General features: G+C 41.8%; 1 protein-coding gene across 2 annotated transcripts in view; it reads right to left on the bottom strand.

Moving 5' to 3' along the window:
* Positions 1-738: 738 nt before the first annotated feature.
* The window catches only part of TTLL7 (tubulin tyrosine ligase like 7), an 81,155-nt gene continuing 57,854 nt past the window's right edge, over positions 739-24,039 (bottom strand). For both annotated transcript variants that reach the window (XM_034779514.1, XM_034779515.1), the window contains exons 17-20: positions 21,081-21,161; positions 13,888-14,048; positions 5,349-5,522; positions 739-1,515 (exon numbers count right to left, since the gene is read on the bottom strand). In XM_034779514.1, the coding sequence (XP_034635405.1) occupies positions 1,398-1,515; positions 5,349-5,522; positions 13,888-14,048; positions 21,081-21,161 (534 nt within the window). In that variant the 3' untranslated portion in view covers positions 739-1,397. The remainder of the gene's footprint in view (positions 1,516-5,348; positions 5,523-13,887; positions 14,049-21,080; positions 21,162-24,039) is intronic.

Raw genomic sequence — 24,039 nt, 5'->3', positions numbered from 1 at the left:
GGCTGGGGCGGGACTCAGAGCGGGGCCATAGCTAGGCCACAGTGGGGGCTCGAAGCCAAGCCTGCAGCCAGATGCGGAGCCGTGCCAAGGCTGTAGATGGGATCAGGCACAGGGCCAGGAGCTGAGGCCGCAGCTGGAGTAGAGCTGTGGACGGGGCTCAGTGACCCTCCCTCCCTGTCCCCTGTGGGAGCTGGCCCAGCCTGCCACACCCCTCTCTGAATGTTCCTTGGTGCCCCACCCTAGGGGAGCGTGTCCCACAGTTTGGGGGCCTCTGATGTACAGGGATTAATGGGACAAACGTGGATACTGAGAGACTCTTAAAATTATGTTTCTAGATCACACTTCAGATCACCTCTGCCTTCAGGATCTGGCTCATGGCCATATCAAATTCTTATTGTGTCACTCAGCCAGGTCTGCAAAGCTGAATTTGAGTAACAAATCTAATTAATTGTATCTTCGACCATTTTCTTAGGATTTCAGCAAGTCTAGAAAATACTGTCCATTAGAGTATACAATATATAATGCACCTTACAGTGAAAACCAAATCAAAACATACTATTTTGAAGTTTAGAGAGGATACTGTGAAACTGCAGTAATTCTGAAAAATGTCTGCTTCATCACTTATGCAGCAGAACAGAAGAAAATATGCATGGCTCTTTTATGAGCTGTAGGTTACTACTTGACCTCAAATAAACTGAAAGGCACAAGACACAAGAAGGTTGAAGGAAGATCTGACAATAACCGTTACCTTCTGGTTTATTACAAGGTTCCAACTAGAAGCTACTTGCCAGGACTGGTATATTTGAATATTTACCCTCTGGATTGTCTTCATTTAGACTAAAAGATACTTTATGTCCTTACTGAAAAACAACATTATTACACATACCTTGTAATTTCATAGGAGAAATACAAATATGTCTGTATATTAGATCTTGCTTCTACAATGTTTTAAAATGTGCTATAGAAATGATCAGACTACTTATATTTAATTACTATTACTGTTCTACAACAGGCTTTTTATCATCTAGGAGAGAATAAACAGTATGATTTACAATAAATATATTTCAAGTTAAAAGATATTGTACCTAAATTTAACACTGTAATAGGATCTCCAAGATTAATTCCATTTTATATATTGCAGCAAAAATAACATTTCTAGTAGGAAGGAATTACTTATAAACCTAGCAAGATCTAGACATTCACATATTTGTGTAAACAACTTAACAAGGTTTATTACATTTCCAGAAAGTCTCTGCTTTTACAGTAGGATTTCAGCTAAATTTTATTTTATGTACTGTGGCAAATATATAACAGTGCTTATATTCAGCTCCCTCACAAATTTAAACTGGAAAAATGGACTGCCATTATTTATCAAGCATGGCACTCTTCTCTTTGTTTCACAAGTGGCTATACCTGGGTGTAAACAAAATGTTAGAGCGAGGTATTCCGGATGAAGTGCAGATAAAGTTGGAGGATGTTTTCATGATGAACTGTGAAGGTCCTGGCAGTAAATACCTAAAAATGATTTTAAAAAAGTGGAATTTAACGGAAAAGGTTACATTCAAAGGCAAAGGAGTTAGTCATTCATGTGCCTCACAATCTTGGTATGTCAGACTTTTGTACATTCACACATGGAGTACTGTGTGGCAGGCCTTTGCCTCAGACAACAAAGGAAATGGTTTAATAAATAAACATTTATTTATTATTATTATCATTTATTTATTATTACAACCTATAGACAGCCATAGCAAAACTGCAGCCTACTTTGGGTCATATATTTTGCCACTGATTTCTTAATGGAAAGATGTTAAATGCTTGCAATAGCCAGCCTTTTATGGGGGTGAAGGGGGGGGGGGAGGGGGAGAAGACCAGACACTTATCCAAAGCTATTTCTAACCTGTCACCCAAGGATCTCAATTAGAATAGTATTATTTTTCCCAGATTAAAAATGGGTTAAAAACTGAGACCTAAAGAGATTAACTGACCTATAAAAAATGAAACAGTAATTCAGTGGCAAAGACAGGCAAAAAAATACATATAGTTTTGAACCCCCGTTTTCTGCTCTAATCATTTGACTATCCCTAGCTGTTTTAAATATCGGCATGCCATCACCACTATCCAAGTAATGCAAACACCCCAGATTTCTCCAATCTACTAATTCATCATTAATCAGTGACTCGGTTATTTTTTTTTAAATCAGACTAGCTAAGGATCTATTTCAGACAACATTACAAACATTCATTCATCATCAGTTGCTTAATATTCATTTTTAAATCTGTTTCTTATTACCAGTTCTTATAATTAATTGGAGGAGTCATTAGATGAGCACAAAAAACTATACAAAACATCCACATTAAATCAAAATTTCATGAGTGATGGGCAATGCCCGAACAGATTACATACACCACAGATTATATAATTTTATTGTTTAAAAAGTGTAGCATCATTCTAGGGAATCATATTGATTAATGATGAGCAAGTGCATTGAAAGAGTTCTGAGGATTAATCCTAATAATCACAGGGAAAGGGGAAATGTCATGACTGTTAATAGGAAACATCTGCTCTATGAGAAAGTGTAAATGTTTGGTTTGTTTAAGCCCTAAGGAAGGCCATTATTGCCAAAGGCTAATCAATTTGCTACAAACAAAGGGCCTGATCTTAGGGGAGGCTAAGCACCTTTTGTGCGGAGGTGCTCAGTATCTCATAGAACATCTGAGCAGTTCTGATGAAGTATGAGATGTTACATCTATGCTTGTTTGGAAAAGTTTAAGGATCTAACCAGCAGGGGGAAGAGGGGTTGGGGATGACCACATTCCTTCAAGTTTCTTTTAGAAGTGAATGTTGTTAGGATTCAAAAGGTCAGAGGCTTTTTTTTAAAAAAAGCTTGTGTTACGAGATTTGAGTATCCTGACTGGAAAAGAAGTCTGGCTGTGTTTTCACAGCATTCTTACTTTTATTTTGAAGGTCTGTGAAGAAAACATAATTGATCATTTACCTTGGTATTCCCAATAATGTCTGATAACAGAGCTCTGGGACTACTGAACTGTATAGTGAAAATTATTTTTGAAATATGTTTAACAATTTTTGAGCTTGTTCTATGCAATAAAGTTAAAATAATGACTGGTTTTCCATCAGGAACAGTATCACTGGGAATTAGACATACAGTAATGTGTAAAGTGCCAAATACGTACAAATAGCCAATTGCAACTGGAGATGTATCTGACAAAGCTGCCAAAAAAGTGCACATAAACGTAGCCCGAAAATAGTTTCCCTTTCAAGAAAGCCCAACAGAGCTATACAAATGAAACGTTACAGAGTTATGAAAAAAAAAATAGCTTTAAATGACTCTCTGCCCGTATGCTGCAGTTTACGGGGTCTTGTTCATACTATATCACAGTAACAGTCAACAAAATTATTATTAGCAGTAAAAATCTTTTAATATAATTTCCTTGATAGCTTAAAAATACAAACCCAGGTGCAACGTGAAATTGTGTAGTGATTACTCTTAAGGGAAATAACGTCACTGTTACCTTGTACATATTAGGGCTGACTGGACAAATAAAAGCAAACCCAGTTGATATAAAAGGGTTTCTTTCCCATAAAGAAAATAGGAAGCTCCTTCTTTATGCAGAACATATTGGTTAGTGTAGTGTAGTGTAGTGTAGTGTATAAATGTAATGTTTTTTGAGATAAATGCAGACTGGTTGTAGCTTTTAATCAAAGTTATCCTGACAGCTATGCTGCTACAGATATAAAAGTTACTATTTTGTAACTGCTATGCACTTATCTAAAACAGAGGGCCAGATTCTGCTCATATTTGAAATCCATGATTATACTTCCATTGAGACTTCAATAGTCACAGAAAATGGCCAAAGCAGGCCTGTTAGCTAGGCAATACTCTAGAGTGATTTGATTGGTCTGAACAGTTATGGCTGGTTTTTGATTGAAAAAAATTACCTCCTGTATTAACAATGGCAGTAAGAATTACTTTGTTTCATCTTTTTTGATTTTACCACTCTACTATTATAAGCTCATTTGTATATGAATATTGCATATGGTTCATTTTGTGGCTAAATTACCTCTACTTTTGCTGTGAACAATCAACTTCTGTTTCCAGCTGGTATTAAATTATGTTAGAGCCCCTGAAACATTCACATGACAATAGCAGAAAGTTTAATATATCAAATAACTAGTTAAAGACATATTGCTTAAGCAATTAAGTCATACAGTAGGTTTAACTGATAATATATATTGAGTTTATTTTCTACATGACATAGTAGTAGCTATTTTAAGGAATAAACACTGCCCTTGCAGAGAACTGCATGACTTTTAAAATGAACAAACCGTTTGTAGGTTTATGTACTGAATGATCCAAATTACTAGGGTAAGAGAAGCATTCAGAACATAAATCTGAAACTTACCTTTAATTCTGCATTTCAGGACCATTACGTCACAGATCACTGGCTCCCCACTCCTAGTGATGTTTCAGTAAGAGTCAGCATGCTGACAATATTATAACTCTGCTGAAGAACTGACCCTGCCCATGGAGAGTCAGGTAAGTGCCAAAATATTTTTTTTTTTTTACTATATTGTGCTGTTTTGCAAGGTTTTAACAAAATGTTTATACCCTTTGGCAAAAACAATAAGAAAAACTTTCATGTCTGCAGTTTTTAGAAGTCAACTTTGCAAAACTGTGCAACACAGTAAGTCAGATGGCACTTACCTGACCATGGCCTAGAGCTATGCTCCTGGGGGATTCCATAGTGGTTGCGAAGCCAGCAAAGTCATACATGTTAGGGCACTCCTAGGAATGCAAACCAGGAATCAATTACTCTGAGGAATCTGAGAAAAGGAAGAAAGGCAAGTTTCAATTCAGTTACGTATAGAATGCCTTTCTTACCCTGGCTATTGGGGCATTAAGCAAACAAAACTTTTAATAAGTTAGTTTCAAATAAAATGAGTATGGTAAATCTCCTCTTAACCCAGCAAGGATAATTCTTGTTGCGTTCACTACCGCACTATAGAAATCATAATGACAGGAAGTAGGGCTGGAAGGAAATGCTCATCCTTTATGTTGCAGACAGTGAACTAGTTCTTGTAGCTTTTTCCTAGGCCTAGAGCAGTGGTTCTCTACCTGTTTACCATTGTGGGTGCATATGCAGCTCTCTCTTTGTTATATGGGCCACATCCACACAATATCTATACACTTGTATGGCACTGAGGAGGTCACATGGGCTGTAGCTATGTGCAGGTTGAGACCACTAGCCTAGAGGGAAATATACGCATATAATTTAAATCTGATCATACATTCCAATATGTCTCATAATTAGAAATATGAAAGTACATACCTTGTATCATCCCAGTCAGGGCTAATTCCAGTAAGAGATCCTCTTGAATCTGCTGAATATTTGTAAGCCACCAGCAGGCAGTGTTTACAAAGCTGTACAATTCGTTGACAACACTGGAGTTGTTCAGGAGTCACCACCTCTGTCCTTTTACTGAATATGGTCTCCCAAGAACTTCTGTTGGCATGGAAACAGACATGACCTCATGTTTTCTGTTACAAATGGCAATCTAAAAGCTTTACTACTGCACATGAGATTTAGCAGTGGAGGAGTAAGAGAAATAAAGTGTGACCTTGCCTGTTTACAGGAAAGGCCTATGCTATTTAACCCATATACTGACAGATGGTGGGAATATAAAATACAAATTAAGAAATTAATCTTCATATTGCAAAATGATCACAACCCATTTTTCATTAAGTATGTCCCCTAAAGCATTTATAGGACCATTGTTTGGGTTTAGCACATAAAGATTTACTGCCATGTAATTTTAAATGGTGTTCTACATCATGAGACACACAAAATACTGATTTATTTTTAACAAGCTACTATCTGAATAGTCTGTGTTGCCAAAGTAATTATATAGCATGCTAATACTTTCATTAATTAGTCATATTCAGGAGTCCATGATATTAAGCATGAAGAGAATAACAAATGATACATATGACGGTTGAATATAAATGTTCAAAATACTGTGCTCTGTTTCACATTTCCAAAAAGATAGATAAATGGAAGCATTTCATATTTCATTTCTCTACCAGAACTATTCAAAACGTCATGGGAAGGGAGTTTCTCAGTCTAGACCATTTGAACATTAGCACATTGCTGTAACTGGGTGGGGGAGACTGCTCTTTATCAAGTCAGAGAAGTATAATTAAAACTTTCAGTTTGTGTCTGGTAAATTTTTCCATCTGAAATAACCACACACCTGGTACTTTTGTTTCCATTAACATTTTATTTCCAAAATCGTTTAGTCCCTTCAGCTTTTCAGTGCACAGAATTTTAAGGCTACCTCGCTAGTCTAACTAGGTGCATTTCACCACAGTAAGGAGGAATTAGTCCTGTGCACAGGGCTCACTCAGTATTTGTGTTTATGCACAACTTACTATATGAATATTACATGAATATTCATACATGAATACTATATGAATATTCAGATATGATTACAGAGAACTATATGGGTGTCCAAAGGCAAAATTTGTACTTGAAACCCCTTTCCCTATAAAAAAATGAAAGCCCTGTATGATGACTTAGATGGCCGGCAAGCTTGGGTTTGATTTTTTTTTTTTAATGAAATAATCATTTCATACAGTATGTGTGTGGGAGAGGTGTGGGGGGAGGGATCCTTGCATCCCTCCTCCAGGTTCTAAGCATTGGAAGTGTAACCAGAGTGAAGTCTTGGCCTCAGTGATGTCAATGGTAGTTTTTTCCCAAAAACTTCAATGGAGCCAGGATTTTATCCTCCACATAGGGGTTTGAATAAGAGACATAAAATAGGATGTCTGTTTGGGCTTAGTGAAAATTCAGGGCTGATGCTATATCAGTGCATGAACAGGAAATGTGACAAGTAAAATCGGAGGTAATTTGGGGTATATCTAATTCGCTTTTGGCATGGCACACCACCATGGAAAGGGGATACAGGAAGACAACAAGGGAAGGCCATGCTGGAGTATGCAATATTCTAAATCATGTGTGAGCCTTTATTTGAAATTTGATTTTTAATCAAACTGGTACTATCACTTTTCTAGTACTCCTTTTGATTTTGTGCAGGTAATTAAAGCAAATGTATCATTAATTAATTAGCTATGTCTAGATTATACCATACAGATACCATATATTAATACACAAGTGTTTTTTGTGCATATGTTAAAGTCATTCTACATACACCTAATATAACTAACACAAAACCTAATGACGGGAAGGGCATGACGAGTTAAAACTACTAACAATAACTATCCTCTATTCCTTGCCCAGAGAGAGACACTTTATCACTAGCCCCCAACCACCATACACCACAGAGAATGCACCACAACTTTAACTCTGCCTTAGTAGGGAAACCAGCATCTTCTTCCCCAAATTCCATCTGCCCACCTCTACCACTGAGGCACCAAACTTCGCTCCCCCAGTGTCCCTACTATTCACTTCTGTAAAACTTCACATACCCTACGCGGCAAAGTTAAGGCTCCAGCATGTTCTCTTTGGGGTATGGTGACTGGGCTAGTGGTAAAGTATGTCTCTGGCTGGAGAAAACAGAGGCTATGTACTGCTGACAGCCATAACTTTCTATTTCCTTGTTTTGTAGGTTCTGTATTAGGTATATTGCATGTAGAGCAACCTCAACACCCCACAGTGACACTTCCCCCCTCATCCCCCAAGTGTTTGCGTATATTAGTTTCCTAGGTTTTTTTTAAAAGGATGTTTGACAAAGCAATAACTCCTTTAACAAGGAACAGGAATTTTGTCAAAGACTTCAGCTCGACTCCTGAGCCATATGGTTGCCAACTTCGGTTGGATGAATTCCTGGAGATTTTATCACACGACCTAATCTTTAATTAAAGATTAATCTTTAATTCCAGGAGACTCCAGTACAATCCTGGAGGGTTGCCAACCCTACTGATCCAGCTGGGCTCACTGACAAAGGCACTGTTCTGCGTGAAAGGAGCTGTGGCTATATCAAAGATCCTCCTCTTCACTGAATTGTTCAGTGGGCTCCAGAGCTGTGTTCCTGAATCAGTTGAACAGGAAAGCTGATCAACTTTTGAACAAAAAACATTTTTGTAGAAAAATGTTTGATTTCTGAAAATAAAAATCATCACAAATTGAAGCTTCTAAAACAATATTAAATGTTAAAAATATTAAAAAGCAATATTAAAAGCAAGAGGTTCACATACATCTTGTGTAAAGCAATGCTAACTGTAATACTATATAACACTAAAAATTAAGGGATTATTGTATCAGCAGTCCAAAAATCATTTGGGGGCATGAAGTGCATCCCTACATCTCTAAGTGGCTACATAAAGGAAGTAAATTAAGATTGGGGAAATATGGCCCTTTTCTATTACACTGACCCAAGTCCACTAAATTGTAGGTGTGTGCATCTGTCCAATGCAACAGTGCCACAGAGTTTTCTCTAGAGCAGCGGTTCCCAAACTGGGGTTCGCGAACCCCTGGGGGTTTGCAGAACGTTACAGGGGGTTCGCCAGAAAAATTTCACTAATGGCGGACAGAGGACCCTGGGCATTGGAGACAGCAGGTGGGACCCGGTTGCAGGGCAGACACCCCGAGCCCCAGGGAGAACAGGGCCGGGCAGTTGGGGCTGGCAGCCAAGTCCCGGCGTTCAGCAGGGAAGCTGGCAGCCCGAACCCCAGTGCTCCATGTGGGGCTGACAACCCAAGCCCCAAGGAGAGTGGGGCTGGGCAGTTGGGGCCGGCAGCCTGAGCCCTGCCCCTGTCAGCGGGGGAGCCGGCAGCACGAAACCCAGTGCTCGGCGCGGGACTGGCAGCCCGAGCCCCAGGAAGAGAGGGGCCGGGCAGTTGGGGCATCCATCACACTGAGGAAATTTAAACTTCAATCCCTGAAAATATTCATTTTTAGGACGGGGTTCACGAGATTTCACAGTTAATGAAAGGGGTTCGCGGGCTGTTAAAGTTTGGGAACCACTGCTCTTGAGGTACCATCTTCAGCACCACCTTCAAATGAGTTCCTCATGCTTTGAAGCAAGGTTACTTTGCACCAGAAGTTTATAGCAGACTCCAATGCACTGGGGAGTGAGGATGTGTCGTGTAATGGACATACATAACACATTTCTTAGAACAAGTGAAGGTGAGGCTTAGAGAAGGTGACTTTTTTCCTTCTTTGTGTGCTCACATATGTCCATTACACTGTAGGTAATTCCTATGCTGATAACCCAGGCAGCAAGGCTTGGAGTCTCATTGGAAGAGGCACTGTAGGACCACTTTACCTACATTACCATCTTCCCTTGACACTACTGACAGTGCATAGTGTCTGATGAACGTATGAATGGAAGACCATGTCCCTGCCCTGTAGATGTCCATAATCGGGACATGTGCCACAAATGCTGCTGAGGTTGCACGTGCTCTGGTTGAGTGTGCTGTGAGTTTATCAGAAGCACTATCCCTTTGGCAGTATAACACATCATGATGCAGCTGGTAATCCATGTAGTGAGTCTAAGATCTGATTGGATGATCTCTCACACACCCCTGTATAAGAAACAAAGGAATGTGAAGAAGCTCGAAAGGGCTTTGTCCTATCCGGGCAAAAAAACCAAACAAACAATGCTCGACAGACATCCAGGGTATGGAGCCTTCACTCGTCCTTGTAAGTATGAGGCTTTGGGAAGAAAACTGACAGGTAAAAAAATCAGATATCACCTTTAAGAGAAACTTAGGGCATGATCTATGCTGAACTTTGTCCTTGTAGATAACTCTGTATGGCAGATCAGTGACCAGTGCATTCAGTTCTCCCTCCTTCTAGTGGAGCTGATGGCCTCTAAGAAAGCTACCTTCACTGAAAGGTATAGAAGCGAGTATGATGATGAAGCCTCAACAGGAGGATCCACAAGAGCAGACAACAACAAATTCAAATCCCAAGAAGGCACTGGGTGCCTGATAGGTGGAAACTATCTAGACCTTTCAGGAATCTGGGTGTGATAGGGTGAGTGAAAATAGTCTTATGTATGCAAGGTTGAAACACTGAGATGGCCACCAGATACACCCTAATGGAGCTGTGGGTTAGACCACTGAGCAATGTGCCTCTTCTGCACTCAACCACTTATGAACCATGCCATGAGGTGCAGCACTTGATGATTCAGGTGCAGCGCCTGGCCACCACTCTGAATTATATGGTCTCTAGTTATCGATAACAGCAAAGGTTCCCAAGTGGACAGTTTGTGGAAGTCTGAATACCAGATTTGTCTCAACCAGACTGAAGCTATAAGGATAATAGAATCATAGAAGTGTAGCATTGGAAGGGACCTCAGTAGGTCATCTTGTCCAGTCTCCTGTACTCAAGGCAGGACTAAGTAATAACTAGACCATTCCTGACAAGAGATTGTCTAACCTCGTCTTAAAAACCTACAATCATTCTATCATGAACTTACATGAGCATGAGAATGTCCCTGGGAATGAGGGCTGACTGAGATCAATCTGCATTGTGGACACAGTCCTGGAGGAAGCATGGCTGGCTTCCTAGCTGCCATACCATTTGGAGTGGAGGAGCAGATACTGGCTCTGGAGAGAAGGCACGGGCTAGTACCAAACCCAAAGCTGGTGCCCCAGACTAGAGTGATCCAATGCCAATGAGCTCAGCAGCTGCACCAGAGCCAAACAAAGGTCTTCAGCCTGAAGCAAGGCATGGTCATGATAGGCACAGCATGTTCCTGATTGTGGCATAGGACTCCAGCATAGTGAGAAGGGACATGGGCTGCTGTCTTGTAGTACTCAGAGATAACTGCTGTGTTGCAGTGAAGAGGTAGCCAGTCTCAATGGCCTCTGGGACGGCACCAAAATCAACAGCTCAACTCTGTCTATATGAGCCAGTACTGGGTAGTGGCAAGCCAAATGCCTCACTCTGATCGACCGTCAGTGGAGGAGTCCCATACTCTGGACTTCAAAGAGCCCAATGCAGACAACTTCTTGTGTTTCTGGAGGCCTGACCTACTTTGAAGTTCCTGACCTTGAAAAAGACAGTCCTGTTGATGGGGATCTCCTCCTGCTAATGTCTGTGCGAAAGATAACGGAGCACTTTGGGAAAGAGCCACCGAAGAACTTCCCTTGGATGACTGGGCAGGATCTGATGCCAGTCTAAAGGCAGCCTCCAGAAGGATGTAACAGAGACGCTCCTCCCTCACCTTCTTTGTCATGGTTTTGAAACCATGACAAATGGAGCACTTGTCTGTAACATGACCCTCATTCCAAGCACTTCAGACAGTGTAAATGAGGGTCACTCATAGACATAGGCTCTCTGCAATGCATGCAAGGTTTGAACCCTGGGGACCTTAGTATAGGCTCCCTTTCCTCCAAAGGCCCTCAAGACTGGAAAAAGGTACCACTAGGTACAATGCTAAGGTTAGGATCCCACACCTACAGTGTAATGGACATATGAAAGCACTTAAAGAATCAATCATACTATGGGTCAGATCCTCAGCTGGTATAAATTGACATCAAACCATTAAAGTCAATTGAAATCAATAGAGCTATGCCAATTTATGCCAGCAGAGGATCTGTCACTCTCTGAGACTGTTGCTTTTAATAATCTATTTTTCCATCTCCCTTTTCCTATCATTGTGTTGAATACAGGTAAGGTTTCTTATTACATTTGTAAATGTAGTGCATGCATTCCCTACAAGTGACAAATGAGTTATTTCCTTTTGTACATATGAAACCCATCATCATAATGTGTATATTTGTTGAAGCTCATTTTCAATAAATCTTTTTTCAATCCTCTTTTGCAAGCTAATCAAAAACATCCCATTAGTCACCTCACTCTATATATTTACAGAGAAACTTATATGCTCTCCAGATATGGTATATATTTGTACATACATTTTTCCCCCATAAGGAAGACTATGAAAAGGATCTTTGACATATTTTGTTTTGTTTTATATATATATATATATATATATATATATATATATATATATATATATATAAATATAACATCATATATATATGATCTAATCCTGCAGACCTTTCTTCACATGAATAGTCACCTTGACTTCAACTGCATGAGCGTAAAGGGCTGGGGAATGGGCTGATTTAATTTTAAAAATATGGCATCTTGTTTTCCAGTAAGCATCCTTAATTTTCAAGCCTAAAAAAACCATTTCCTTACCTATCAGTGTCACAATTTCTTACTTTTCACACGCTTACATTCTCATAATTGTTTCAGATATGTAATGAAGAGCAAATATAGTCCAATTCAGAAATTCTGCTGTATTTCTAAACCACACAACAGAAGCTGAATACTTGAGGTATAAAATGTCAACAGGACTCTTTACTTGATTCTCCTTTTTTTCCCTCTAGGGATCAAACAGATAGGGCCATGATTTTTGTCAGTGGCCAACTCACATTAAAATTAAGTCACTGTGACTCTCTGTACCTCAAAGTAGCACCCTGGAATCCCATATTCACCATGGTAATGTAATTATATGTTTTGTAAGTATACCTTGTGGTATTATTTTAAAAGTCTTGATCTGTTAAACATGAATATCTGGTTGGACTGTATGTGCTATCATTGTATGTGAAGTTATGAAGTATTGCTATCTCTATTACTGAAATATGTTGTGAGGTTGGGAAGACCCACAACCAGCCTTTCAGTTACAACAAAATAGTAGCCAGCAATAGCCAGACAGCATTAATGGCTCATCAACACCCATCAATAAAATAATCCACTATCCCAGAGATTCCTTAGAGAAGGTATGTTTGCAATGGAGACTGCTTTGACCAATGGTGACTGCCTGATCCCCTCCTCACTGCAAGGATGTTTCCAGCAAACTGGAAGAAAGTATAAAAGAGGGGAAGTGACATCATGACTTGGCCTCTCTCCCACCACATCTCAACATCTGGAAGCACATCTGCAAGACAAAGAATATGAACTGGAGAGTTTGATCACAGGCTATAAAAGGATCCAGTCTGTGTATTGAGGAACTGTAACCTCCTGCACCATCTGTCAGGGTGAGAAAAGCTATTTGATTCAATGCTTGCTTAGATTAAAAGTTTAGGATTTAGAATGTGTGTTTCTATTTTTATTTCTTAAGGTAACTATTTCATTTATAATCACTTAAAATCGATCTTTCTGTAATTAATAAATCTGTTTTATATTTTACCTAAGACAGCATGTTTTGGTTGAAGTGCTCGGGAAATCTCAGCTCAGATTATCAAGGGCTGTTGCACAACCACTACCCTTTTGTCACAGTGGCCCACTAGGTAAGGAGCTTAAACTGACCAGTCTTCTGACCAGTGCCACCGAGTACAGTCCTGAGGTGCAAGGCTGCAGCTTCTCTATTGATGGTTCATGAGTGGCTGGGAGAAGCATTCATGTAACTCAGCTGGGTGTGTCCCCGCCTGTGGATGTCTGTGTCAGTGCAATAGCTTTGTAGTGTGAGGGAAACCCCAGGCTGGTGGGTTTTTGAGGCTCGGTGGTCCCACAATCCAGATAGCACCCCGGGGACCCTGGCACAGTTGCTTAAGTAGTTGGCCTGATTTTCAAAAGTGCTGAGCCAGAAAGGTCTCTCAGTGAGAGAAATCAATGGGAGCTGCAGGATGCTCAGCATTCTTGAAAAATCAAATCATTTACTTTAGATGCCTTCAGATGGATCTAAGAGCCTAACTGTATGGACTCATTAGTGAAATGCCTGGCCTATGTTAATAGGTAATTACATGGTACGTTTTTGATTAATGGTTTTAAAAACAGTTCTATGTATTACAATAATTTCTTGAATGAAAGTAAACATTAAACTATGCTAGCTCTAACTATAGCTGTGAAATTATTAAAAGGATTACAATAATAAATATATTGGGCCTACCCTGAATTACAGAAACAGTTCCACAAGCCTTGGCCATGGCTCCAGAGTAAGCGATTAAACACACGGTTAAAAATACGGTATAAATGTAAACATTCAACGTCAGAAACCCTCCAGACACGTTGCAGAACAGCACGGACACTTGTCCTCACTATGTCCAAAACCTAGAAAAGAATATTTCAAGCAAATCAAAGCATTTAAAAAATCCAGGCACATATGACAAAATCTCAAAACCAAACATCTGTCCTTTCATTACACAGAAAAAATGGTAAGAGAGAATTATCATATAGCATCATCACTTCTAAATTTCAACAAGCTGTTTCATTTAGTAACTCTGTTATGGCATCATTTTCCATCAAAACCATTTTGCAAAAACAAAACAAGTTTTCATATTTATTGCATTAGTATCTCTCCCCCCACCTTTTCCAGTACTAGCAAGTAAAAAAGATTGTTAAAACAAGTAAAAAGAGAGACAGACACACACAGATACACACAGCTGATAAGGAGCCTTGTGATTAATACCATCTTAAGCAATACTGAATACTTTAAAATTGGTTACCATGTTTAGAATACCCTCTACTTCATAAAAGAATAATCCTGAGAGGAGCTGAGCCCCCACAGTCTATACTGACTTCAGTTTGTGTTGCAGGTGCTTAGCCCTGCTCAGAATCAAACTATAAGACACTAGTAAGACTGGCTTTTATGCAGGAAATAGTATGTCATAGCATTGAAGAAAAATCAGCATTAAGAGACATTTGAAAAGGAAATGCTTTTTAAAAATGTAATACATTGTTAATCTGAATACTGTTTGTGGGGAGAAAGAAGAAAATTGGACATTTTTGCACAGTGTATAAGTTGGTCCCTCAATCTAGTATACATCTTAGCTCGATGTCTCATGTTTTTTCTTCCATGCATACATACACCAGTAGACTATGGAGTAGGAAGTAGCTCATTAGAACATGATGCCCAATTCTGCTCTCCGATACACTTGTGTAACTCCCATTGAATTAAATGGGAGTTGTGTATGGATATATTGGTGCAGAATTGCAGCATAGAATGTGGGCTAAATCATGGCTATTAGATACTGCCTGTAACATGTTTTCTGAGAACATAGTATATAGGCCAGTGGTGGGCAACCTGCGGCCCGCAGGCTGCATGCGGCCCATCAGGGTAATCTGATTGCGGGCCGTGAGACATTTTGCTGATGTTGACTGTCCTCAGGCATGGCTCCCACAGCTCCCAATAGCCGCGCTTCGCCGTTCCTGGCCAGTGGGAGCTGCGGGAAGCGGTAGTCAGCAAGTCCCTGCGGCCCACCGCTTCCTGCAGCTCCCATTGGCTGGGAACAGCAAAGCGCAGCCACTGGGAACTGCGGGCAGCCATGCCTGCAGACAGTCAACATCAGCAAAATGTCTCACGGCCCGCAATCAGATTACCCTGAAGGGCCGCATGCAGCCTGCGGACCACAGCTTGCCCATCACTGATATAGGCCTTGTGCTGAACAGAGGCAAATTTCACCCAAAAGCAAAAAGACCCCAAAATGCCTACAGCATCACACAGAATAAAGCCTGTTAAAGTGATTTTCTGACAGGAGATGCCCCCACTGCTCAGCAAGTAAGATGGTATCCAAACCCTAAGATACCTGACAAGGGAGTGACCAAGCAGAGAATTTAGCCATGGTAAGATGAGCTTTGTCTTTTTACTACACCAATGACCGTTGCTATTGAAGAGTCTTTTGGGCTCGGGCACATGGAGTGCATGTAGACCCACAATGAATACTTCTAGGGAGCAGTACCCAAATAAGAACTTTCAGGTACTGCACAAGGGCACAGCCATTTAGCTCCAACCAAATTCATTTCCCTGTGCAGAATGAAAATGTCCTTTTCTTTTACACTAACACAATAAATCATCTAGATGTAACAGAACAAGGGGGTGAATAAACTGAGCAGTCAAAGACAGAGAGTGTGCCAGCAGTGGAAACAGCAGAAATCGTTCAAGCTGAGGTAATACAGCTGCATAATGGTCCTTGGAACGCATCACTGATTGATGTTAGAGATTATGGCTATGTACAGGTGTTCGTATTTATCCAGAGCAAGAGTGGAGAAATCATTGAGAAGATATACCTGTTGGGGATAGACATTCTGAAAACCTAGCATATTTGGTGGATATTTCCTTCCCGTATTCTGGAATTTCCTAGTAATCCCAGAGTGCATAGTCCGAGTTTTTGTTCTAAACTTCATATAATTGCAGAGCTGCTTTTGAACTACATACTTATACTTTCAGAAATATTCTCTAACTCTGGTTCTTTTTTTGCTTTTACCCACCCCCCATCTCCCTGCTAGAATATAAAACACTCTGCTCTCAGATCCACTAAAGCTTTGTACTCGTATGTCACATTTGGAAATCCTTAGCTGCAATGTCAATCTCCAAGGTAAGCCATTTGTATAACTACTTCCCTAAGAATACCTATCTGATTGCTTGAAGGGGTTGAGGTTAAAAAGGTAGAGAAACATAGAGCAAATCACTTCCCCTGCTGCCAAAATATCAAGAGCACACCAATGCTTCAGGTGGTATTAGTCTCCTAAGTCATCAAAGGTGTCGTCACATGAAGAAAGAAATCCACATTTTCAGTACTGCATTTTATATTAATAACCTACTGTCTTATCCTGACATACGGTACATGCCCTGGGTGCCACACAAGCATCAGTCAAAGAAAGCACAGGACCCACTAGCATGCTTTTTAAAACACCAGTTACAGGGGACAAACCAGCCGGAGTGATAAAGCCACAGCTAAAATTAAACTGGATGGCTGAATCTCTTATAGTAGAAGAAGAAGAAAAACCCAGGGGCAACTGAAAACTGTGTGGTCAATGAAATAGTATTCCCAGTCTGAGATACCTGTTAACATATTGGAGTGGTGACACCATATTAGGTCTAAGCACCCCCTGCACCCCACAAGAGGGGTGTGTGCCCTCTGCCAGTGTTTCCCTTCATGGAGATTCCTTCCCATTTTTTTTTTTGAGTGATAACCTTGTTGGGATAGATGAAAGAGAATCCCCAAGATTCCGTGCAGAGAACCCACATCTCTGCTGCAGCTCTGACCCCCAGCTGATGTCCCCTCCCTCTACTCCTAGCAGCCTAGGTTCAAAAGATCTATGCTATCAAGGACTCTTCCTAGCTACAGTTGCCCCGGGGACCCTGACCTTCCCCTGCAAAAGGGATCTCCACTTCAGAGAAGTCTGGGGTCTGGGTTCCATTATCTTTTTCCTGTACACTCCACTGAAGGGAGGATAATGTGCAATCTTGTCACGACAAGGTCATACGTGGCCAGACCTAGTAGTCAGAGCCAGAGTCTGCAGTTATGAGTCAAGAGTCAGCTAGGTTGGGATACAGGGAAATCAGAAGCAAGAGACAATCTGAAGATCAGAACCACAAGTCAGAGACCAGAGTCAGGGCAGGTGAGGATACCAGGGAGTCACGGGCAGGAAACAAATGAAGTCAGGAACCACAAGTCAGATGTCAGGAGTCAAGCCAGGTTGGAATGCCAGAAAAATCAAGCAGGAGCAGGGTTAGGGTTGCTAACTTTCTGACTGCAGAAAACCGAACACCTTTGCCCCGCCCACTGCCCCACCCTCACCCCTTCTCCGAGGCCCTCCCCCCATTCACTCGATCTCCTCCCCCACCTTCGCTCACTTTCACCAGGTTGGGGTAGGGGGCTGGAGTGCGGGAGGGGGTGAGGGCTCCAGCTGGGGGTGTGGGCTCCAGGGTGGGGCCAGAAATGAGGAGTTCAGGGTGCGGGAGGAGACTCAGGGCTGGGGATTGGGTTGCGAGGGGGAGTGAGGGCTCCGGCTGGAGGTGCGAGCTCTTGTGCGGGGCCGGGAATGAGGGTGTTTGGGGTGCAGGAGGGGTTCTGGGCTAGGGCCAAGGGGTTCAGAGTGTGGGAGAGGGTGCAGTCTCTGGGAGGGAGTTTGGGTGTAGGACAGGGCTGGGACACGGGATTGGGGTGTGGGAGGGGGTGCAGAGTGCAGGCTCCAGGCAGTACTTACCTCAGGTGGTTCCTGGAAGGGGCTGGCATGTCTGGCTCCTAGGGGGAAGGGCCAGGGACCTCCATGCACTGCCCCGTCTGCAGGCACTGCCCCCACAGGTCCCATTGGCCAGGAACCACAGCCAATGGGAGCTGCGGAGCTGTCACTTGGGGCGGGGGCAGCATGCAAAGCCCCCTGGCCACCTCTGCACCTAGGAGCCGGAGGGGGCACAGGCCAGCTGCATCTGGGAGCTGGGCAGGGAGCCTGCCTTAGCCCTGCTGTGCTGCTGAATGGACTCTTGTATGGCTACACTTGCAGCTGTACAGCGCTGTGAGTTAAACCCACCTTCGTACAGCTGAGTAGGGAAAGCGCTGCAGTCTGTCCACACTGACAGCGCATTGGTGTGGCCACATTTGCAGCGTTTACAGCTGCATTAGGAGCGGTGCATTATGGGCAGCTATCCCAGCATTCATGTGGCTGCAATGTGTTTTTCAAAAGGGGGGGAGATGGAGTGTGACAGGGAGTGTGGGGGGAGAGAGACTGGGTTTTGGGTGCTGAGCGTGTGTCAGCACCCTGCCTTGCAAGTTCGACCCCTCTGCCCCCCCTGCTTCTCATTCACTCACTCAAAGCAAACAGCAAAATCTTTGCTTTTTCTCTCTGGTAGGGAGCTTTGAAAGGGCACTTCCGCATTCCTGGAGCAGATCACAACAATGAAAAAAGAGTGGCTACTTGATAAGGGGATTATCACAGTGCAGCAAGTTAACTCCTCGTTCACACTGACACCCGGGAGTTGTAGCCACTACGCTGCATCTCTTATTCCTCTCGGGGAGGTGGAGTACCTGCAGGGCTGTAGCCAGGGAGAGACAGCACTGTACGTGCCTTGCCAGTGTGGACAGGGAGTGAGGCACAGCGCTGTGGGCGGCTTTATTGCACTGTAACTCGCAAGTGTAGCCAATGCCTTAATGGCGCTGACCAGTGCTGACCGGAGCAGTCAGTGTCCCTTTTTGACTGGGCGTTCCAGTAGAAAACCGGGTGCCTGGCAACCCTAAGCAGGGTGCAGGAGGCACATGTCCCACAGTTCAGAGCCCAGTTGTTTGGACAACTTCCTGTTCCTGCTGCTGGCTTACATAGGGCCAGCAGGCCAATCAGCCAATTTGGGACTCCACAACTGGACCTCACGCAGGGGCTGGGCTTTGTAAGTCTCAGGTAAGCGATTGCTAGCAGGCTGCAAGGTGGAGGATTGGAGAGTGGCTGCTCCCATAAATCTTGCAGGCCCAGGTTTGAGACCTGTGGGTCATGACAAATCTTCCCGCTCTTCCTATAACCCACCACTCCAACTGTCAGATCAGCAGAGAGGCCTCTGCGGGTTTGGTGAAAGATGGGGAAGAGTGCTGCTGAGGTAACTGAGCGCCCCTACTGCAAAGGATAGAGTAGGTCTCTGCACTGGATCTTGGGGTAATGACCCTGCCCAGTGCATTACAAACAGGTAAGAGATAATTAGCAAAGGGTACTCAGCAGAGGGACCAGTAGCTATCAAATAATAAAATAATTCAGTCTCAATCAACGGTGACTGCTACTACTACAATACATGCACTCTATACTTTTTAAAAAAATATTTGCAGAAATGTGGATTTATGTTGCTACTTCATATAATTGCAGAAGACCTTTAATTAAGTTCACAGCTAACCTACATTATCAAGTTCTCATCATGTCTTTGTCTCTATACAGCTATGCCAGTTTTATAAACTGTATGCATAAATCTTCCATCTAACGTATGAACTTGAGGTCAAATGGTCAATTATATCACATCACAATGGACAAGTTTTCTTTATAGCAGCTTGTCTGTGCCCAGATCCAAAAACAGAGCAGTAGTTTAATGTAGTATTCAGCGCTACAGAGATTAAAAAATTTGAACACGAGACTGCAGATTTTGTAGGGGCAATTTGAAATGTGGTTACAACATATTTCTCCTGTTCCTTTATAATGATGTTTCACCCTTCCAGCAGTGCTTTCCACTGTTTTCTTAAAAAAAAAAAAAAAAAAAAAAAAATAGATTGGGAAACGGAGGTACATAGCAGGTTAAGTGACTTGCTCCAAGTCAGACAGCAAGTTCTTTTCAAGGGCAGAAAGAGAATCCAAATCTCCTGACTCCCAGTCCAGTGATATATGGACACCATCTGACCTATTCCCAAATCAAATTTCAGCTATTTTAAGGAAAAGAGATACTGGTTTACAAAGCCAAGATTGACTAAAATATGTCCATTTTTTAAAAAATGGAGATTAAAAATGAAGCCATTAGCACACTATAAACAAGAGCAGTACCCATGTACTACTTCTGTGAACTGAAGAAAGCATGACAAGCAATACTAATCTTTTGTGGGAATAAACTATTTGGCAAAAGAAGAGGAATAATTACCAGTATTTGTAAATTCAATTGAAGATTACAACATTGTTAATCTTTGTAGCTCTACCTCCAATTCACTGCCATGTCATTAACAAGCCATCTGCTAAGATATTACACTCAAAGGGCCAAATTCAGACTCAGACAACTCAGACACCCAATAGCTATATTTACTTCTTTTCTTTTGGTGGGTGGGAGAAGGAGTTTGCTTCACAGGCTTCTTTGTACTAGAAGTGACAATTCTCTACTGTTTACTGTTCTAACAATCATTTTTTCCACAGGCTCACATTATTGACCCTCCAGTTACAAGACCTCTCTCTCCCCCACATGTTGACTTGCAACCACACATGAGCTGTGCAAGGTATACTCCAAATAACACCTGGCACTATGCATACAATTCTACACTAAAATACTAAAAAATTGGTACCCAAAATTAGGCACCTCAATCCATATGTAGGCTCCTAAACGAGTAACCATATTCTCAAGAATGGTGCACATACAACAACTCCTACTGAACAATTACCTAACTTTAAACACCTGGTTTTGGAAATCTTATCCAATGGCCAGATTCTGACATTAGTTACACTGGTATAAATATGAACTAACACCATTAACTGCAATGGAATTATTCTGTATATACAGTGGTGTCACTGACATAAGAACACACACGGTGGCCCATATTCTGACATCTCAAACTTTTCCATGGCAGTTACTTCTAAGTGCATGTTCACTACTTAATAGCATTTTCAAAGGTTGAAGTGTGCATCACTCACCTTTCGTTGTTTAACAGAGTCCAGTTTTATCAGCCAATATGAAGCCACATTTGTTTTATGGTATTTCCAATTATCCATAATCTGAATTAGTTGAAAAACAAAAGATAAAAACAAACATCTATAAAGAGTGGAATCTGACATTTCCAGCAAAAATATTACATTGGTAAAATACTTCAATCGTTTAAAAACAATCCCAGCATTTTGTGTAAAAAATAAATTAATTCTCTATAAGAAATGGAAGAGTGTCTTCAAATTTAGGAAAAGAGGTAATGACTTTACCAGATCCTGGCCCCTGTTCTACCTGATCATGCCATTCTAGCAGTGCAAGCAAAAGCATGGGGGTGGGCACAGAGTTCAATATTATATAACCATTGTTTATTCTAGTAAATATGAAGTTTTGTGCTTCATGTAGGTCATTAGATGTAACTTTAAAATACCCTTCCTAATGTATTTTTATTTTTCCTTGGTTACATCTAAATATTAATAAACTATTAACATATCTTTTAAATGTCTTGCTATTCTGCACCTTTCTGGTGGTATTCCAGATCAGTATCTATTAACAATTTTGCCTCAAAGCCATCTAACACACCATCACTTTGTTATCTGACCTCTTCCAACCTTGAGATTCTTATTTTCCCAGAGAAGTTTGCTAAGTGGCTTTACAGAGGACTTTGCAATAAGGAAGCATATTGTCATGCTTAATGTTATATCAGGACGTGCCACTAGATGGAGTACATTTTGAAGAAAATGTTGAAGAAGCATTTTACTTTAGTTCAAAGTCTAGAAAACAAATAGCCTAGGGGGAGAAACCTATGAGTGAATTATTCAAGTTATGCCTCAGTTCCTATCCAGGCAAAACTCTCTTTGAAGGGCCAGATTCTGTGATCAGTTAGAACAGACCCAAAACTGGTAGATTTGGCTACCAGAGGATCCAGTGATGCAGAACCACTGCTGCAGCCCCTATGTCACCCTCTTCTGAACCCACAGTATAAGGGTGTTCACAGGGGAATGGAGGCAGTTATGTGGCACTCCTTTACCTTGGTAATCACTGACTGCTGGAAAAGGCCTTGGGAACAACCGAGAGCCAGTTTGGCTCAAAGCTGGTTTAGACATTATAGGTAGATGCTCCAGAAGCATCTAAGTCACTAGGGAGCCTAAGTCCCATTGACTTTCAATAGGACTCAGGCTCCTAAATCACTGAAGTGGTTTTGAAAATTTTACCCAGTATTATCACCCAAGTGAACCAATTTCCCAGGAGCAAAGCCAGAGATTTTACCCAGCCTATTTGACACTAGGCATATGGCAATCATGTTATAGGGATTCACTTAATGTAGAAGGCAGATTCTTCGCTAGCTATGCTGTACAGTCAATGAAGATGTTTTAAAGGAAACGTGTGGCTCAAAAAGTCTCTCAGGCTCACAGCCCCATTCCACAGCTTATCCAGGGAGAAAAGAGGAGCCTATCAAGCTGAATTTGTGCATACTTACTCACATACACCACAAATAGCAATTAGGAACAAAGGGAGCTCTCCAATTAAGACTATAAAGGGGGCCTTTCCTATCACAGCAATTGGCATAACAGGCCTTGCACTCCTCTTCAGTGATCAAGAATTAGGCGAGGCCCCACACATACCAGGGAATTTTGTTTTTCGGATGGCCCGTAGATAGGTCCCTACCAAATTCATGGTCCATTTTGGTCAATTTTATGGCCATAGGATTTTTAAAATCGTAAATTTCATGATTTCACCTATTTAAATCTGAAATTTCAAGGTGTTGTAATTGTAGGGGTCCTGACCCAAAAATAAGTGTGGAGGGCTTGCAAGGTTAGTTGGGGGAGGGTTGTGGTACTGCTACCCTTACTTCTGTGCTGCTGCTGGTGGCGGCACTGCCTTCAGAGCTGGGCCACTGGAGAGTGGCGGCAACTGCTGACCAGGAGCCCAGCTCTGAAAGCAGAGCCACTGCCAGCAGCAGCGCAGAAGGAAGGATGGCATGGTATGGCATTGCCACCTTGACTGCAGAGCTGGGCCCTCAGTCAGCAGCTGCCACTCTCCAGCTTCCCAGTTCTGCAGGTAGCAGCACAGAAGTAAGGGTGGCATGGTATGGTATCGCCACCCTTACTTCTGCACTGGTGCTGGCGGGGTGCTGCCTTCAGAGCTGGTCGTCTGGCCAACAGCCACTGGTCTCTGGCAGCCCAGCTCTGAAGGCAGTGCAGAAGTAAAGGTGGCAATAACATGAACACCCCGTTCCCCCCAAAAATAACCTTGTAACTCTCTTTTGGGTCAGGATCCCCAGTTTGAGAAATGTTGGTCTCCCCCGTGAAATCTGTATAGTATAGGATAAAAGCACACAAAAGACTAGATTTCACAGGGGAAGACCAAATTTCATGGTCCGTGACGTGTTTTTCATGGCTGTGAATTTGATAGGGCCCTACCCATAGACTGACCAAGGTTTGTCTGATGCCTGTGCTTCTGGGTCACACACAGGAATTAAGTCCTGGAGCTATAGTCAGTAGAGCTGGTTCAAACTCAGAATTTCCATTCGGTTTGAAATTCAGAAATTTTGACAAAGTTTTTGTTTTCAGAAGGAAAACTGGAAATTTTGAAATTTCCCCCCAAAAAAAGAGTTTTAAAAAATTGTTTCAGAAATCTCTCTTTTATATGCAAGTTTATGGGGTATCTTTGCCCTCTCAGAGAGGCTGGATTACTATATGGAGCCAGTATCAATGGCCAGTCAGGATTTGCATGGCCCAGAAGGCAGTGAGCTTTGCATACATCTTCATCATAACAAAGAAAACTGCCTGTGCAGCCCCTACCAATAACAATGAAAGCTACTCAGTTCCCCGGCAAGTGGACCCCTGACTGAACCAGGATACATTTGGTTTAATCTGCGACATGTTAACATGCGTATGTTACATCTTTGCCAGACAAAGAGCAGAACACAACATTGATATTTACTTTTTT

Source organism: Trachemys scripta, chromosome 8 (genome assembly GCF_013100865.1).
Source record: "Trachemys scripta elegans isolate TJP31775 chromosome 8, CAS_Tse_1.0, whole genome shotgun sequence".
NCBI lineage: Eukaryota > Metazoa > Chordata > Testudines > Emydidae > Trachemys > Trachemys scripta.
Note: the sequence above shows the minus strand (reverse complement) of the source record. Positions and strands in the feature narration are given on the sequence as shown.